The sequence below is a fragment of the Emydura macquarii genome, unplaced genomic scaffold, assembly GCF_026122565.2.
Source record: "Emydura macquarii macquarii isolate MOO-44397 ecotype Brisbane River unplaced genomic scaffold, CSIRO-AGI_Emac_v2 contig_3451, whole genome shotgun sequence".
NCBI classification, from domain to species: Eukaryota; Metazoa; Chordata; order Testudines; family Chelidae; genus Emydura; species Emydura macquarii.
In genome coordinates, this window is record NW_027133588.1 from 4,485,611 (window position 1) to 4,504,516 (window position 18,906).

Below are 18,906 nucleotides of genomic sequence, written 5' to 3' on the forward strand. Positions count from 1 at the left end.
AGATGCTAAGCAACAGGATGAGAGTGGCAACAGCTGAAACTGAGACAGAGGCGGTTAGAAGACAGAAGACTCAGTTTGACCAGAGTAAGTTACACGTTTCCCAGGGAAATCACTCTCACAGCATGTGCACCCCCAACTTCTCCCTTCCCTAGCTGGTTGTACCCATTGAACTCAATGGCATATGCCCAGGTGTAATTGAGGGCAGAATTCAGCCCCTGAAGTTTGGCGATATTTGGATCCAAGGCTTTGGTTTACTACTACCTCTATTTAGTAGAGCTATAGCCCCATATATTTGGGCTACTCTCTCAAGCAAGTTCATCTTCCATCAAGAGTACTGCGAGATTTAACTAGGGCCTACGCCTACATATAGTGCATAAGGAATTGGTCCTTTCTGATACCTGGTTGAAAAGTGCAATAAGAGTCCTAAGTATTATTGTAGCTATAAATTCTATTGCTCTCACCCCCCTTGTATGCCAGCCCAACTAAACTTGGTGCTTCCCACAACAATGTTGCAGGCTGAAAAGCTGCAGGCGGAATTCAGCAGGAGAGCTACTCCTCCTACATCAGCGTTTAAAGGAAGAGCCTTTCATGTTTACATGAAAAAGATATCAGATCTTGCGCCTGACTGATCCTGGATCACCTGTGAGAAGCACCTGTAACCAGCACCACAGCTGGACCCAGCAAGAGCATGGTTGTTATGATGATCAGCAAACAGGTTTTCACCTGCTTGTGCACATTGTTCCAAGAAGAGGGCATTTCTAGCACTAAAGGCAAAGGATGCATGCTGAAGGCTGCAGCTACTAGGGTTAGCGCCTGAGGGATACATCTGCTTCTCTTGTGAGGCAACAAAACAATATTTTATCTCCTGCAAGAGGGTGGATATCATTCTTGCAAGGATGTTAGAAAACAATTTCCTTTATTGCCTATTAATTCATAAATGCAATTCTGAACAGGATGAGAGACATTAAGAAAATCAGTGTCAAGGCAACAAAGAACTCACTCAACACAAAAATACCCCACGTGAAATCCTGTAAACTGGAACAGTCTAGTTTAACAATGGACTGCCCCCTCTTGGAATCCATCCAAAGATGGAGATAACAAAAAGGGAAGATTTGCACAAACTATTTAATCTTTAAAACTAAAGATGCTGCGGAGGTGGGGACAATGGGCATTGGCATTAGCCCTACACCAGAGTTTAGAGCAAGTGTGAAAATAGGGGTTGTAGGACTCAGCCTAATCCCTTTGTTTATGCACTCAACAGACCTACCAGTCAACTGGGACAGAAGAGTGACTTCTGGTGTCTGCTCAAGAGAGATACCAGAGCCACATAAAAAAGCAGGTCAGAACTGAGAAACTTGGACAAAGCTAGGACTGAGACTGGTACAGCCCTCACCCGCATTATGTCTCATTGCTGTTAGTCTCATTTTAATGGGCGCTAGTCACACACAAATTTTAAGAAGCAAATGTCCTGTAGGACATCACTAGATGTCACTATGAACTAGAGTGGTTTTTATTATTTCAAAAACAACGAGAGTCCTGTAGCACTTTAAAGACTAACAAATTTAATTTCTGCAGGCATAAGCTTTCGTGGGCTGCAACCCACTTCGTCAGATGCAAGAAACAGAAATCAGATAGGGGGTATACCATTGTTCCCTACCCTTGGATGTATATATATACCCCTATCTGATTTCTGTTTCTTGCATCTGACGAAGTGGGTTGCAGCCCACGAAAGCTTATGCCTGCAGAAATTAAATTTGTTAGTCTTTAAAGTGCTACAGGACTCTCGTTGTTTTTGCTGTATACAGACTAACACGGTTACCCCTCTGGAACTTTTTATTATTTCAGACGCTGTAATTCCTTCTTTTGGTTTTAATCTTTTTTGTTTCCATTCTGTTTGCAGTCTGCACAGTACCTTAGAGAAAATCTGTTCAATTGTTTGCTTTTGCCACTTAGCCATAGGTTCAATACAATTCTTTTATAGGAACTTATCCATGAACTTTGATACTGCTCATGTCATAGGATTTGTTCCGTGCATTTCAATCCAATTTAATTTTTAAAGTTAAAAGACATATTTCAGTCAAGCCATTTCAAAGTTTGCAAGATGCAAACTCTTACTGTCTTAAACAAGTCACTCTTTAAACATTCCTCTTTAAAATCAGAATGACTCCTCCCCCCAACTCCATTGTGATGCCTCTTCTTGTCGTTTTCATGGGCAAAGTGTGCCGTACATTTACCATGGGCACTGTGCTTGCAGGATGATTAAGGTACAAAATGAAGGTCCAAGCCACCCAGCTCTCATTAAGATAAATGAAAAAGACTCCCATTGACTGCTGGGAGCTGTGTAAGGCACTTAAGCATCACTCCAGTTTGTCTTGGCGGGGTCAGTAAAGAACCACATTAATAAAAGCAAGTTCTCAATACACAGCCTTATTTCTTCAGGCCTTCGAGTGGGCTGGCTACCATGGGACTGCAGACCCGGACCAAAAACAAAGCTCCAAAGTGAGTCATTTGCTGTCTAGGGGCCTTATGAATATACTCTCCAAAGCCTAATGTTCTTACAAACTAATGAAATCATCTCATTTGACCAATGATCTGGCATTTTGGAGACCATTTTAATGCCCAGATCCCCAATTTAATTCCTTCCTAGACTGGATTCCTCATACACAGAGAGAACCTCTCATCTGATTATTACTTTCTTGGGACCATATGACAATTTTCCATGCAGAAAAGCATTTAAGGAGCTAAATATGAAGAAAATCCACAAGATACAGTAAGTCGTTTATAGTAAATGGCAGCAAAACACCTTTTCCATGTGAAAACCAAGATGTGGCAAACTACAGGGGTTGTAACTATGGAAGTGACATAATCCACAGACTTGGTTTGTTTGGGGACAGTCTTTAGCACTGTGCTTCATAACATGGGCCTACAGGGCCAAGGTGGGCATAAAGATGCAGAGAAGGTTTCTGAGCTCCCTGCAATCTGAAATTACTGTGAGTGTGTGACTCTCACATCAAACACTCTTCTCCCACTTATCTCCTACCTGAGTCCATCAAGATCTTGATATCATACACCAAGGTGTGTATGGTTGGTAATGGCAAGTTACTGCAGTGATGTGCAGTCTTTTCTGCAGGAAAAAGAACATTGTTTCCAGGCTCTCCCCCAACTTCTGCATGTCCACAAACCACACCTCCCCAGCACCATTTTTCTGTTGTAATTGGTTTGGCGTCAACCCAAGGAGGAATTTTGGGCAGCACATGGGCTTTCGAGACTGCATGTAGTAGAGTGCTGCTCTGCTCTTCCCTTTGTACATACAAACTACAGAAAAATACTGCCCCCACAGTTAACTTTCCTGTACGCTACATAGAACCCAGCAGGTCTGACCATTTTTATTCTCTCTAGAATGCACTGTGCCGTTGGTAAGTGGCGATTTTCTGCTTAACTTCTAGCCAAGACAGAGCCAAAGTAGAACCTTCCTGAAGTTCAGCTGGGAGTTGGTGGAGAGGGACCGTGGATGAATTTGGATCCCAATCTCCAAAATCTGATCTGAATTTCATGGGCATATCAATATAATGGGACCATATCCTTCCCTTGAGTTTTACTTAAGTCTCCCCTTGTCTTCAGTGGAAATTTCTAAGTCATGTGTGTGGATCAACAGCAATTTATGATCCAATATCTGAGTCAGCCTGGAAAGTTCAAGCTATGCCATCTGATGTTAGCATTCAAATTTATATAGCACTCTAGTACACCCCGCTAGACAGTAAATAAGACAAGCAAATGGGGTTCTTGCCTTGAAGACTTAACAATATTAAAACACGTGAACAATGCAGTGCAAGACACAACATTGAATACTGTCTTCGGAAGTGGAAAGCTTCATGCAAAAGATGGCTTTTTTTTTTTTTTTTTTAAAGAGAGGAAGAGGTCTTTCAGCAGTTTAAATTGGAAGGGTGTACTAACAATATGGGGTCGTGTGAAAAGCAGCACAAAGTTGGTGTGATTACAGGACAGAAAAAGCCATAGCCATAAGCAATGCTAGGCAGCATGGAGATCTGGCAGAATGATAACTTTGTATTTTTCCACATGAAATATGTTAACATGAGCAAGGGTATTAAGTGCTGCTCTGCAAGCTACAAACATAGGGCCAGATTCTTAGCTCATAATTAGCCCCACTGAAGGAGGGGGCTATTCAACAGGAGTAAGGCTTAGTAATGCTACAAGATCTTCATATGAACAGAGCTGCAGAGATGCAGTTATATTATACAAAGCTTCAACATCTTACCCTCGACAAGCAAGCATTATGCCCATTTTATAGCTGTGGAAAGAGAGGTAAAAAGATGTAAAATATCTAGCCTAAATTCACAGTGACAGAGAAAAGAACAGATCCTACAACTCTCGACCCCGAGTCCCTTGCTCCAACTATTAGACAACACTCCCTTCCCTTATGAAACGGGATCATGAAATGACCTATTGCAAAGCAAGGCATGTGTGCAAAAGGAAGAGTTTAAAATTGCTGTGGGAACCTCAACTTTAAATATCCTTATTATGGGATTATAACGTCAGATTTACCATTGCACTAAGGTAGAAAACTGAAGCCTGCTGTGTCACATCTATTTCCATTTCTTCATACCTCCTTTCTCCAAGTAGCAGTTCAGTGACAACATTCCTCCCAGCCCTTTAGCTATCAACCAAAAAGCCTGTGAATCTTGACTGGCTCATGCTGTCCCAAGACTCTCCAGAGCAATGACATCAAGACTGCGTCTCCTGCAATTGGCAGGCATCTGCTCATTATCTCTGCAATGTGTAAGCCAGAAAGAAAGATTCAAGTGTGCAGGGCAGCCATGACTTCTCCAAGTTACACTGGAACTTGCACTGGTAAGACACCTTGAACCTGAAGAGCCCTGGAAGAGATTAAACACAACCTCAATTTGCAGCAATGATGTTTAAAAAAATGGAAGTAAGCTTCAGTATTAAAACGTATTTCAAAGGATAAAAGATGTACTGCCATGAGCATAGTTATTTGTAGCTAGACCCTTTTGAGACAGTCCCTGGCTAGAAAGCCATAATCCTATAACCTTTGTATGTACAAGTGGGAAGGATAAAATAAAAGATGGGCACATCAGTATCTAAAACTAAAATATCTGCGGTAGTAGGAAGATTCGTACGATGAGTGGCCTTGAGATTACAAGTAATGACAATGATAGGGGAACACAACCTACAGTTAAGGTGCATTTCCTTTTGTGATTACACCATGTTATGCATGCACTTAGCAAATGCTAAGCTCTCCTACAGCTACAGACGAGCTAAATGGTTATCACATGCTCCAAAAAAGATATGTGGCATCATCCCACGTAGTGAAGTATGTGCAAATTACTCAGTTATATATAAAATGTATCACTTTTTTGCTTTGATAAGTTTGTTACAGATAATGCATGCTTTTCAGTAAACCTTTCAAGGAAGCTCTGCTGAATTTCAGTCAGGGGAGATTGCTATGTCTCACCTACCTGCCTGTTTCTCTCATCTGATGGTCAAGACTAAAAAAAAATAAAGCACCTGAAATACTCTTATCTCCCAGCTTTCCCCCTGTACCATTTCAGTCCACCATCATTTAGTTCCTTTGTCCATCCCCCAACAAACACACACAGAGAACATAATCTTAAACTGTATCCTCATTCAAAATGCACAGGTTGAAAGGTGACTTTTGGGGGCACTAGAACGCAGGTGGTACTTCACTCCTCTGCACTCCACATCCCAACCCTGCCATGTGCCCCTGGGTAAAAACCGCAGAGAGGAATCAGCCAGAGATTCTAGCCAGCAGGAGCAGATGCAACCAAAGCAGGGACCTTCCTACGTTCTGAAATTCCTACAGTTTTGACTGGACTTTCTGTGCCCAGTGCTGATTTGCTCCATCCCACTCTCTCCATCTCTCATGAAGTCTCTTCACCTCAGGTTCACAACACACCTTCCCCTCTAATCCTTTTTTTTCCTCCTCTGCTCTATCCCCATCACCCTCCTTCCCTTCCCCTTCCTATGAATTTAGCTGATCCTCTCTTAAATGACCCTCTCCCAAAAAATCATGGCACTAACATGCCATCTGCCTCCATCAGACTGTTCACTCTGCTTGTGTTTGAGACTCCTTTCCTGCCCTGTGTCTCTCCTGTCCATTTAGACTGTAAGCTCTTCAGGGCAAGAACTGACTCAGGGACTTTAAGGTTAGAAGGGACCATCATGATCATCTAGTCTGAACTCCTGCACATTGCAGGCCAGGAGAACCTCACCCACCCACTCCTGTAATAGACCCCTAACTTCCAGCTGAGTTACTGATGTCCTCAAATCATGATTTAAAGACTTCAAGTTACAGAGAATCCTTCATTTACACTAGTTTAAACCAGCAAGTGAGCCGTGCCCCATGCCGCAGAGGAAGGCAAAATAACCCCAGGGTCTCTGCCAATCTGACCTTGGGGAAAATTCCTTCCCGACCCCAAATATGGCACTCAATTAGATCCTAGCTCTATATCTGTACAGCACCTAGCACAATGGGGAATCTGCTCTTAGTTAGCCTTTATGCACTGCCGTAATAAACAAGATTACTAATAATAATCAGCAGCAAATCAAACAGCAAATAACAAACATGATCACAATAGCTCACGCTCCCACCCCCTCCTGACTACATCCAGCCCAGCCTACAAAAATGTAGTCGATGAGCATGATCAAGGCTTACATGATACTGCAGAGATTCATGAGGGGCAGGGGCAGTGTTGGGAGGAATATTTAGAGATGGGCTCATGACAAGTGCTTCCCAACTCTACTGGAGACCATGGGATGAGCTAGCCCATGAGGCTTCCTCCTATGGGCTGCTGAAGGGGGGGGAGGCGGAGTTAGGGAGAGGAGGAGCCAGCTCAGCACATGCTCTCTGCCCCGCCCACTCCACTACTGAGAGCTCCTGATCAACATCAACAGCAGAGCAAAAAACTGGGCCAGAAGGGTTTGACGTGAGCTCCCAACAGCCCCACAGACACCGTCCCTTTGTGCCAAGTAGCACTACTGCATTCTAGCAATCAATCAATCAATCAATGACAAAGCTAACAAGGATGGATCGTTTGGATAATAAATACCAATATATACTTAATAGCCAATAACTAATTGTAATCAACCGTTAATGGTTATAAACACCACCGCCTTAGAGCTCAATATTAACAGAACATCGGGCCCACTGGACCACTCCTTGGGGTGAGCTGACTCTCTGCCCCTCTGCGGAGATGTGGTGAGCACTAGAAAGGCCCTTCCCCAGTTGTAGCCTGGGACCCTTGCGAGGAAATCGTATGTGCTCCCCACATGCAGCCTGTGTTCTTGGGGGCAACGTGCCTCACCCCCTTCCTCAGAGGACATGCCCTGTTACCTCTGTTCCTCTCCCCCCCACACACACCCTACTCCCCTTATTCACACACATACTGGATGTAGCATCCTCAGCCTTTGGGTTGTATCCTCATGATTCTCAATGTGTCTCATCTCATCCCTGCTCTCAGTGGCCTTGATGGGAAAATCCCCTCCCCACAGGCTGGACAGTTTGTTATGGGAATTTCCCAAATTCCCCCTGAATTATTAAGTCTGATCCACAGTTCCTTCCCTCAGCTCAGGCCTCTAGGATCTATTATACCTGGACCCACATCCCCTCAACCAAATCATGGTGGTTTGGAAGTGCGTATAGGGGGTGGGCCTGGGCTAGAACTGGCAAAGCACAGGATAGAAACCCCAGGAAGCAATGCCCATTTATCAAGCATTCACATCTCTACTGAAGAGCTTCTGAAGCTCCACATTTCAATTCCTGAACTAAATGCCAAGGTTTAACACTTCTGCAGCAGCACAGCTGAGTAGGTGTTATCAAGGAGATGATCATTTTCATGAAGATGGAGTAACATGAGGGGGGGGCAGGTCTCTGATGACATCATTTGTTTGGGGCTGAGTCTGAGGAGGAGCTCTGTAAAAAACAGACCAAAAGAGAAAGAGAGAGGAAGAAGAGAGGCAATAGCTCATTAGCAGAAGCTGTGTGTGCACATTACTGTTAGCAAGTTGTCTTCGAAGGAGTTTCTTCAGGGTCTGAAGAAAAGCCTGTGAACTATTGGGAGATTATAAATCTTTCCTTGAGATGTCAGCCAAGAGCTTCAGCATAGTCACAGCTGCCGCCGTGCTAATTCTCTTCCTAAAGACACAGCTCTCAGTGCAAGCACCGTTAAATGGTAAAGCCTTTCAGCTTTCTATTTTATTGGCATTCCTAACCTGGCACGTCTAACATAGGCAGTAAAATGGAGAGGTTATTAGTCTCCCTAGCATGTTCATTTGTGTTGTTCTAGCAGATTACTTGTGCTAAGTGTTAGGAAATTTCTCAGGGCAGGTACATTCCTGGGGAAGAGCATGCGAGTTTCTGTTACAGCCTCATTGCACACTGTCTATGATCTCTGTGCTTCTCAGGGAGTAAAGCAGAAAAGGGACTCTTACTGAGATAGTGGGAATACTGTATACTCACCCCTGTAGTTTTAAGGAGGAAAACCATGGCTCAAGTCACTATGAAATGCCACCCTTCTTGCATACTACAGTTGATTTTCTGTTTTTAAAAAGATGCTGGTCAGCCCTCCCCTCTCAGCTTTTGACTGAATTAATCCTCATCCATTCAGGAAAAATCCGGTGCAGTTATATAGGAAATTAAGGAGAATAACTGTAACAGGGATCTGGGGGAGAGCAGACTGTTCAGCACCATGTGTCCCTGGAGTCTTGAGATTCAGAGTGACTCTGAGCACCCAGCCTCACACAGTGCCATGCCAGTACAAAGTATGCATTACGGCTGTTTGTCCAGGGTTATACCAAGGCTGTAATCCAGACTTGTTAGGTCAAGATGTTATTTCAGACATTTTCTCCTGAGGAGTTACCATCTTCTTCAGCAGACTCTCCCATCTTTTGGCCAGTGGTTTTCGAACTGTGCTGTTCAGAGTCCTCTTGGTGGTTCACAAAATAAAGTATTTAAGAACAAAATAGTGGGAGGCTTGTAAATTGTGGAGTGTCTAGGAGAGGAGTTCTCTTACGAAGTTATCTGAAGAATTAAAAGTTCTGCTATAACAGAAATGGTCATGGAGGTATGTGCCCATCCTTCCCACTTCCCCAAGCCACAGGGGTTACAGAGAGGGAGACTATCACTCCCCCCTACACATAAGTAAGAGATAGCTTTCTATCACTTTTCCAACTCAGAGGGGTAACTTGAAAGATTATCACTTACTATTTGCATATTTGATGGGACAGTGTCCCCATATCCCTCCTCCCCCATGCCCAGAAATACAACTGAGTCACTCGTCACTTGGCTTCCCCACACAGATGGGGGGGAGCCTGCACAAGAAACAGTCTCTACCACATGCAGAGGGAAAACCAAGAGTTACCTGCTGCTCTTTTCCCCTCACACCAAAGTGACATTGTGGTGGCACTCTCCTCCACCTCTGGCAATTGCTACTACGCTACATTCTATCCCCATACTGATTGTTTTTTTCCCTAGGTGGAGTGGAATTTATTTTACTGAGCAGAATAGGGATGACAGTGGCCTTGTCTACATGAGCAAATTTAGGATCTATTCCACCACCACTATAGCTCTGCAGATGGTAGCAACATTGAAAGTTGCAGTGTAGACAGGGCGTAGGAGATTTTGCCACCCTGTCATCCATGCCTAATCTGACTAGAGTTAGATGGCACTGTGGTAAGTGTGCCCGAGCCCTGTCTACACTAGTTTCTACTATTGCTACCATCAGTGAAGCTATTATAGTAGTGAATCGCAGATCACTAGAACTAGACAGAGGATGGAAATTCCATTTTGAAAAAAACTGTGAGATTTCAAAATCTGTTTTCATTCTGATTTGGAATGAAACCTAAAAATTTCTAATTTCTCAACACAAAAAATTCTGGAAAAAAAATTCCATTTCAGTCAATCGAAATGTTTCATTTTGACTTTTTTACATTTTATATTATAAATATATAAAATACAAAAAAATTGACTCACACCTCATAGGAAGAGGCCTTTATACTGCCTCTTAAAAAACCACAGTCATTTCCTAGAAACTTCACATGCTGAATACCCAGAATTATTGCACAGAAAGGATTTCCTGTCATCTCTCACTTTGGCAGCTGGCAATCAATGTTTTGCTTGCTGCAGGTGTGTTTCAACCATCTGAATGATGCATGTGACCTTAAATGACAACCACATGCCAGTCCATTTATGCTTCTTGCTGTACCAGCCAGAGAGAAGAGTTGATTTCTATGTGTTGATGATTGCCATTCCATAAAATTTAGTTTTAGAGAGGTAATAAAATAAAACAAACAAATAAATAAAACAAAACCTAGCCCCTATTTAGCACTTTTCCTCTGTAGCTCTCAAAGTGCTTTACAAAGGACGGCAGTATCATTATCCCCCATTTTACAGTTGAGGAAATTGAGCCATGGAGAGGGGGCAGTGATTTGCCCAACATCACCCTGCAGGCCACTGGCAAAGCTCAGAATAGAACCCAGGTCTCCTGAGTTCCCATCAAAGACTCTATCTACTAGGCTACACTGCCTTTACCAAGGCCTCAAATGACTAACGGATGCTCTAGCTCTGTAGGTAGGAGCACAGGGATAATTATTAATTGTGACTGACAGTACGTAGGTTCAATCTTTAATAATCTGTGAAAACTGGTCTGCTTGTACTGGACAAGTGAAATCAGAAGACAGTTAAGTATGGTAAAATTCACCAGATGAGTTTTAAAAATCTCAATTTTCTTTTTTGACACTATATGGAATAAGCTCAATTTCACATATTCACACTTGTATATGTTTTTTTAAACAGGATCGAAGTGGTCTTACATTGGTAAGTAATTATTTTAATTCAGATGTTGAAATTTAATTCTGTATTTTGTACTTTTAATGAGAACAAGCCAAATTCAACCTGGTGACACCACACTGGAATCAGTGTAGTTACACCCAGGTTGGATCAGGCCCATTGTCTAGCAACCCCTATTTATATGTCAGGGTTCAGCACTGGGAAGGATTACATAGCAATATTAAGAAGTTTCAGGTAGAGGGATCTGTGTTAACCTGCAAAATGACAAGAAATGTAGCAGCGTTAAGTTATGACATGGAGCTGCAGAGGTTCCCTTAAGGTGTTGTCTCCATACCGTTCACAAGTCTCCCTATGGGGCGGTGAACAACACCCTCTTATTCTCCAGTCCAATCCCTAACACATACTGGAGAAAGAGAATTTCAATGCTAAAGATACTTTTAAAATGTTATTAATCGAATGACTTTTTATTTTAGGGTAAAGGAGATATTGTAAAACCAATTTTAAAGACTGGGATTAGAATAAGACTTTAATTTGTGATGAAATTTCATTTAAATGCAACTGCAGCAAAACCTGGTTAGAACATTGCTTACTGGGTTGTATGGAAAACAACACTGTATCTATGTGACCCATATGAAAACAGTAAAGCATCTCTTCTGTGTATTGGCATGACTCCTGCTGGAAGTCATCTCCCTCCACCTCATCACCTTTCTCTACGCAATGTCAGACACTAAAATGAAGCCAGCAACAAGAGAAAGGAAAACAATGGCATTATACCCACACGTCGTGACTGAAATGAGGAGGCAGTTATAGGGGCAAGAGAAAAAACATGAGATCCATGACCAATGCTAGAGCTAGAGCTGCTATCAGTGACCAAAATCACTGCTTGTTTAATAAACACTGGCTGTGGCTGAATGCTGATGTTGCTACACCCGCAGTGACATTATAGCCCCAGGCTATCATACAGCATATCATTGCAATTGACAAAGCATTCCTTTCTAGAACTGTGAACCTGACAGAACTAGGTACTTGTCTTGGATACAAATGGAACCTGCTGTATGTATACAGTCTCTTTAAAGGCAAAACTGTTCCACTATCTGCATTGTTCTCTTATCCAAAGTGTAGCTCAACTGTGTTCTGTACAGCAGTCTTGTTGACATCATCAAGAATGGTCCAGCATGGGAGTAGAACATGCCCATTTGTATAGGAACCAGTGTGATTGAACGGATCACACTTGGACCTGGGATCCTTTCCCAGTTCTGCCTCTTGTCTGTTCTCTGACCTTTGGCAAGTTACTGCACCTCGGAGAGTTCCCGATCAATGAAGTGGCCATAATGATACTGATTGACACGCCTCTTTGTGGTGACTGGTTCCTGCAGGTGATGCTAGGAGGCAGCTATTGCTCTGACCTCTGTACAGGGGAGCAAATGGACAGAGAGAGACTCCTGGTACCTTCCTTCTTCTTTTGGCCCTTCACAGCGGCCTGGCACAGCCGGCCAAGGGAGAAGATGTGCTGGGAAACCATGTGCCTTTGTTACATGGATATGTCTACATTGCAATTAAAAACCTGCGGCTGGCCCATGCCAGCTGACTCAGGCTTGGTCTAAGGGGCTGTTTAACTGCAGTGTAGATGTTCAGCCTTGGGCTGGTGCCTGAATTCTAGGGTCCGGAAAGGTGAGAGGATCCCAGAGTTCAGGCTGCAGCCCGAGCCTGAACATCTACCATGCAGTTAAACAGCCCCACAGCTCTACCCCTGCCAGCCCAAGCCAGCTGACACAGGCCCTCCAGGGGTGCCTAATTGTAGGGTAGACATACCTAATCATTCTTCTGGCCCTAGCTACACTGGGCTTCTGCACTGTTCAGCATTCTGCATGGCCAGACCTATGAGTCCGAAGAGTGGTTAGTTTTACTCAGCATTGAGGTCTGAAGCTAGGACAGACTGATTTGAGTGACAAGTTTGTGGTGCTCTCCGCTATACAGATTAAGCCTTACTATCCAAAAACCATTTCCCATTAGTGCTGACGTGCTTGCTCTTGCTTGACCACTGGTCTTTCCATGGTAAAGGTCAGAGAGTTAGCACAAGAACTAGAAGTGTCAGCTACAAAAGAGGTTTCAAAGTCAGCTAGAAAACTGGAATTACAAGGCTGATTTAATCAGCGACAGCTTCCATCCACAGCCCTGGAAAGAGAGGTGTTTTCATAGGACACCTTTGTCAGCAGTGCAGTCTGGCTACAGTTTAAAAGACTCTTTCAATTCTTCTGTAACTTCTCTATAGAAGCTGAAAGTCAATTGACTCAGTGCTCTTTGTATGCTGGCCCTCTGCCTCTTTAATGCAGGAGTATTGGATATAACTTGAAAAGACAGAACTACGACTTTAAGGTGGATAGCTGGCAAGAATGGAGAAAGTTAGCTGGTTTTCTACAAGAGTATTAAAGAAGAATCCCAGCAAGATTATTAATGCAAGATGCACGTGAGGGGACAGTGCATCTACTTGGAGGGGAAGTGGGTACCACTGGAAGTAACATTAAGTGTCAGAAATTAATAACACTCTAATTAGAGCTAACAATCTTTAGTTGTTGCCATATGTTCTACACCAGTTCAGCAAGGTGCACAGAAGCCTGTGCTAAGAACACTCACCTCCAGTGTGAAACCTGCAACTTTGATGACCACGTTAGAGTATCCTTAAAGTGTCCAGTACAATTGTTAGGTCTTTAGTTAAAGGCTGTTTTGGGCAGCTTTCCAAGATGACCACTTAACAGGTTTCTCTAGATAATGACTTTATCGCTGAGCTTCTGCATGTTACCACATTTGCGGCTGCAGCTTGGCTTCTTAAGTTTAATTTTTACATTACCCCACCCTAATAAAAGAACTGAATAATTCAAATATTAATCAGCTATTAGTACAAACACTTGTTAGAGATACTTCCATGGACATATGCTAGTACTGTTTGCAGCCTCATAAACTGCACCCTTGCCCCTCCACACTGAAGAAAACATTAGCTTCTCTCCTTTAGAGAACACCAGCATTCACCTTCCAGCTCCTATTCTGAGGGGCCCAATGACAGTGATGCTGGGCTTGCTACATCGCTGTCATCCGGCCTGTATGCATGCAGGTCACAAGTTGACAGCAGGGAGACGGCACAACACCAACATGCAGCCCTGGTTTTCGGGAGTGGGCTGCTAAGCTCATTACAAAGCTGTACATTGGTATTTTTTCAAGTAATTTTTATTAATCATAACCTTTTACAGACTTCTCTTGTAATGCAGCCACAAGGGCAAAGTCAGTTCTCCTGTGCTCACTCACTCAGGACTACTTGCAGCGTGTGAGAGTGTGTGACCAGGAGTTAGAAGTTGCACACTAGAACAGGAGAGGTCTACAGGGCTGGTGGCCTACAGCAATTGGGATCCTAAAGATACCATGACAGGGAGAGCCCCCGCAGAGAGGCTTCCCCCGCAGAGAGGCAGAAGCAGCAGCAAGGGGCCTCCTTTCCCTCACAGTAACAGCATCCCACCTGGCTGGGTGGTTCAGGATCACTACACTCTTCTCCCACACTCAGAGTCCTCTACTACCACAGTATATGTCATAGGTAAGGAGCAGTGACTTGTGGATGATCACCCATTGAGATGCATGGGACAGCACGCTCCAGTCCTGAGCTATCATTTGGCTGCAGCTGTTGCTACATCGATTACACTTGTCATGTTTTGAAGTTTTCTTCACAACTCTGAGGGCTAGACACTTTCTATTCTGAGAATTCCAATGTAACTGTAATCTCATGACCCCAGGAGCTGGGGCTCTCCGCACGAGTAGGTGGTGCCTTAATCTGGCCTTAAATGGCAACTTCTTACACTCTGCTGTCAGTGGCTTTTCTTCCCCTGGTCCTATCTTCCAGTGCTCGTTGATAGTTACAGACGCCCTTCATCAGTGGGCTAACCTCAGATGTGATGTACAAATGGGCCTGAATCCGAGCAAATCTAAGTCAGTCACACGAGGCCTTCTGGGAGCTTTGCCCACACTACAGAATCTTACCTTTGAACACAATCGGGAGTATTAGGCAAGAATGCTGAGCGTGGCTTGTACTGGTCCACCATGACTACAAAGACCTGGACAGCGTGTCATCTACTTTGAGGGCTTCCAATTTTCAAACATAAGATGATCTTTTTTTCTTAGACAAGCACTAAAGCAGTTTAAGTTTATGCAACATACATGCTGAGGTGATCTGGAAGAAAGTCTAAGTTCCAATACAGGCTCCCTAGATTTCTCTCAATTTAGCCCTTCTTCTGCAATAAAGGACTCCTATTTCTATAGCAATTCATTCCCCCTCTGTTGCTACCTACTCTTCATACCCATTGCATCAAAACGTCAGAACTGTTCTCCAAAGTCTGACATTTAAATACCATGTAACCCTGTCACTCATTCCTTGAGTCCATTCCTCCCACACATTATGTCCCTTATGCAAGAGTGAGCTGGAGTGAACACTACTGCATGCAGGGACAGCTTCCAGTGATTTCCCCCAGATATGCAAGGTTGAATTTTACCCTCCAAAGGGAAACTCTATTTCATAATAAATCTGTTACAGCTGAGTTAATTAAAAAGTGCCTTCGAGCTCCATTGCTTATCTGCTAAGGGAATCATAATTTCATAACGGCAAACAAAGTGTGACAAGAGTCCAGCTCTTTCAGGTGAGTTCTGGCACACTAAAACAAGGAAGGCCACATGACAATATGCAGGGTTCCTGTAACGTCTGGAAAAACTGGTTATGGACAAGGAAACAAGTTGATGAGTTGCTAGCTGAAGCTGGTGTGTGGAAACAGACAAGAATCTCTGTAGTTTAATCCCCATTGGCTGTCATTCTCTTTGCTTACTACAAATGTGCACGTCCACCCTAATTTCATTGATGTCCCTAAAAACCTTAGCAATTGGCATATTTTACAAGATAAAAAATGACCTCCAATCTCAACTTTGACCTTGGTGTGGAAGTTTCCATCTCCTGTTACTAATCCCTAAAATCACCTAATCACCTCCAGAAAAGTAGGTCTGAAAAAGTGTATTGCTCTAATGAGGTGGTTTCCAATGGCTGAAGTTAGAGTTCTGTCCTACTAACAGTTAAAGACTAGCCATTTAGCAATCATGTGAGTGCCATAATATTTTTGGTACAAGATATTAGTGTCTTCCTGGAAACCCAATACCTTGGCCAGGTGCAGTCAGTTTGGCCTTTGCTTCTTGGGTTAAGACTGTGGCAACCCTTCCTCCCCTGTCCCAGCTCCACACAGAACTTTGGCCCCTGATTCAAGGACATCCCTTTTTATCTTGCTTGCTGGGCTGTGATTGACTTCCACCTGCTCCTAGCCCATGAAGCTGCTGGAGGACTGATTCTCACTGATTCCACCTGCAACTGATCCTTACTGGCCTTCCTAGGCAACTCCTGGAGGACTAAACTCAATGGTCTTTTTCCCCAAAAGGACATCACCTTCAGGCAGGGTGCGCCAAAGTGGTGGGGCCTCCAGCATAAGCCAATAAACACCTGGTACACCCTGTCAGTCATGAAATCTACAGCTTCATGGGCGCTGGAAAAGAGGTGTGAAGTTTTGTAGTGTAGATGCCAGGGAGAACCCTGGAAGTTTTGACTGAATAGCGACTACAGGATCAGGCTCATGCCATCTGAAATATATGAACAAGATAGAAAGGGCTGAATTCTACTCTGTTATACAGAAAGAACTTGTGTTGAAGTGAAAGGGAAAGCACTTGAGGACAGAATTGGTGTAGGTGCTTTAGTTGTCATACATTTGCAGGAGAGAGACAAACTAAACAGATTTTGTAGTACTTCTGTCACTGTCAAAAGTAACAGAAGTTAAAAAACAGCTTTCATTTCTTGCTGTAAAGGTTAACAAAGACTTGCACATCATGTCTCAACCTCAAGAGACCAATTATTCTCATTTCCTGCTGAGCTGGGTTACGTCCTCGAAGTGTGTGTATTCCCATAAGCCAAAATAAATAGTACATAGTTCAGATTTCTGTCCAGTGTTCTAATGAATGGGTCAGTCTTTCGCTAAAACACAAGATGGATAGCATGCACCTTCAACTAGTATCAGGATACCATTTATTAGATCTCAAACCCACTAAAGAGAATTTAAATTCTGTTTAAGATATGCCATGAAGATCTAGGCGATAAAGAATCAAAGTGATCTGAAGTCAAATGGAAGCTAAAATAGAAGCTATTCCAGAAATAAGTGAGATGCAGTTAGATTATATATGTGGAAGACAAGATCCCAGAATATTAAACCTTAACAACGTCAGCATCTATCAATAATTTTCATATTCATTAGTTTTCCTTTTAAAATATTTGAACTAGTTTGGACATCAATAATCTGATCTAGGTTAGATTCTGGTGCTCACAGTTCCAGAAGGATGTTGATAAATTGGTGAGGGATCAGAGAAGAGCCATGAGAATGATTAAAGGACTGGAAAACATGCCTTATAGCAATAGACTCAAGGAACTCACTCTGTTTATCTTAACAAAGAGACAAAGGTATAACAAGATTCAGTGGGTGGACACTAAAATGGAGAAAATGAAACCATAACATTTTGGTAAAAATATACTCTGTTAGGGCCCAAACTTGTCAACATGTATGTAAACAACTTTATTCACCCAAGCAGCCCTATTAGCTACCAAACTGCTGGATCAACATTTTTAACACTTCTTTTAAAAGTGTCAGTGCAACTGCATGGTTAGAACACATAATGATAAGACATCTAAAATCAGTGCATATCAAATCAGCTTTCGGTAAGAGCTTCAGATGGTTTGGAGAACTCTAGTAAAATATTCCAGGCCCTTGGATCCCACTGCCTGAACACCTGCCTTGATCAAGGGTTAGTGTGTGTGTCCATCTGCTGTGCTTTCCCCTTTAGCTACAATATTTTCCAGTCTTTTTGTTCCGTGATTACTTCATATATGTCTTCCCAGCGAGCCAAAGAAAAGAGTGTATCTTCAAGCACCCTTGGCGCTTCAAAAGCAATCCCATTTCAATGGCTCTCAGCCACTAAATCAAGCTTACTCTCACACTTGATGTTGCCATTTTAGTTGTCTAAAATAGATACTCAGTCTAGACTATAACAGTGGTATGGAGTACAAAGTATGAATTCTAGTGTAATGGCTCAACACCAAGAGACGACTAGGGAGGAGATGTCAACTTGTAAAGAAAGCCATTTTTTTAATCAAAAAGAGCACATTTGAAAGATTATCAAAATTGTTATGAAAGAGATTATGTTTGAGACAAATCAAGTAGTTTGAAGCTATTCAACGCACGCACAGGGCCTATTCTGGGCAGCACGCGTGTGGATCCCCAAGTGATACAAAGGTACAAGAGGTGCCCGTCTCCCACCACACCTCCAAGAAGCAGCTGGCCAGATTCCAGACCAGAAGTATAGTTCTTGGCTCCCTCCTCTGCCTGTTGGCACCTAGGTATCTGAAACGGGCCAGGGAGGGTTCAGGACTGACCTTCCCCACAGTAGCCACTGGATGAGTATACTGCACCCTCTGCTACATGAGGTGGGTGCCTGGGAACTCCTTCTTTCTGCAGATCCCAGCTGGTGGCATGGCACCGTTAGTTTTCACAATGCCTAACTCTCATAAAAGGGGTTATTTTTTACAGATAGAATATACTCTAAAACAAGCAGAAGCTGCAAAATGAGTCCTTCTTTGTTACCTCTCCACACTCCAACATGCTATTAGAACTCCAAAACTGGATGAGGCTGTTGCAATACAAGAAACTGAGGGTAATCTCATCTGCAGAAGCTAGTGAGCAATGGACCCCTGAGGCATGCACATCAAGCAAAGTAGTAGCTTATTACAAAGCCAGATTCAAATAGTCTAGGCCTGAGCAAAAACATCTTCTGGGGCATGCTGCCAACTTACTACACGGAGTTGGTTCTTCAAGGAAAACCCACAAGAGATCTGCTGACTGAAAAAAAAGGAGTGTATAATGGTAAAAGATGGCAGGAATAAATGCAATGACAGAGCGCCATGTATTTTCAGAAGAGTATACAACAACATCAGTCACTAGAGA

The 18,906-nt window shown here is 43.1% G+C and overlaps 1 protein-coding gene across 1 annotated transcript in view; it reads left to right on the forward strand.

The window, feature by feature from the left end:
- The first annotated feature begins 8,140 nt into the window (after positions 1–8,140).
- Positions 8,141–18,906, forward strand: part of CA12 (carbonic anhydrase 12) — a 31,757-nt gene continuing 20,991 nt past the window's right edge. Inside the window, exons 1-2 of the mRNA XM_067534655.1 lie at positions 8,141–8,231; positions 10,853–10,873. Of these exons, the coding sequence (XP_067390756.1) occupies positions 8,141–8,231; positions 10,853–10,873 (112 nt within the window). The remainder of the gene's footprint in view (positions 8,232–10,852; positions 10,874–18,906) is intronic.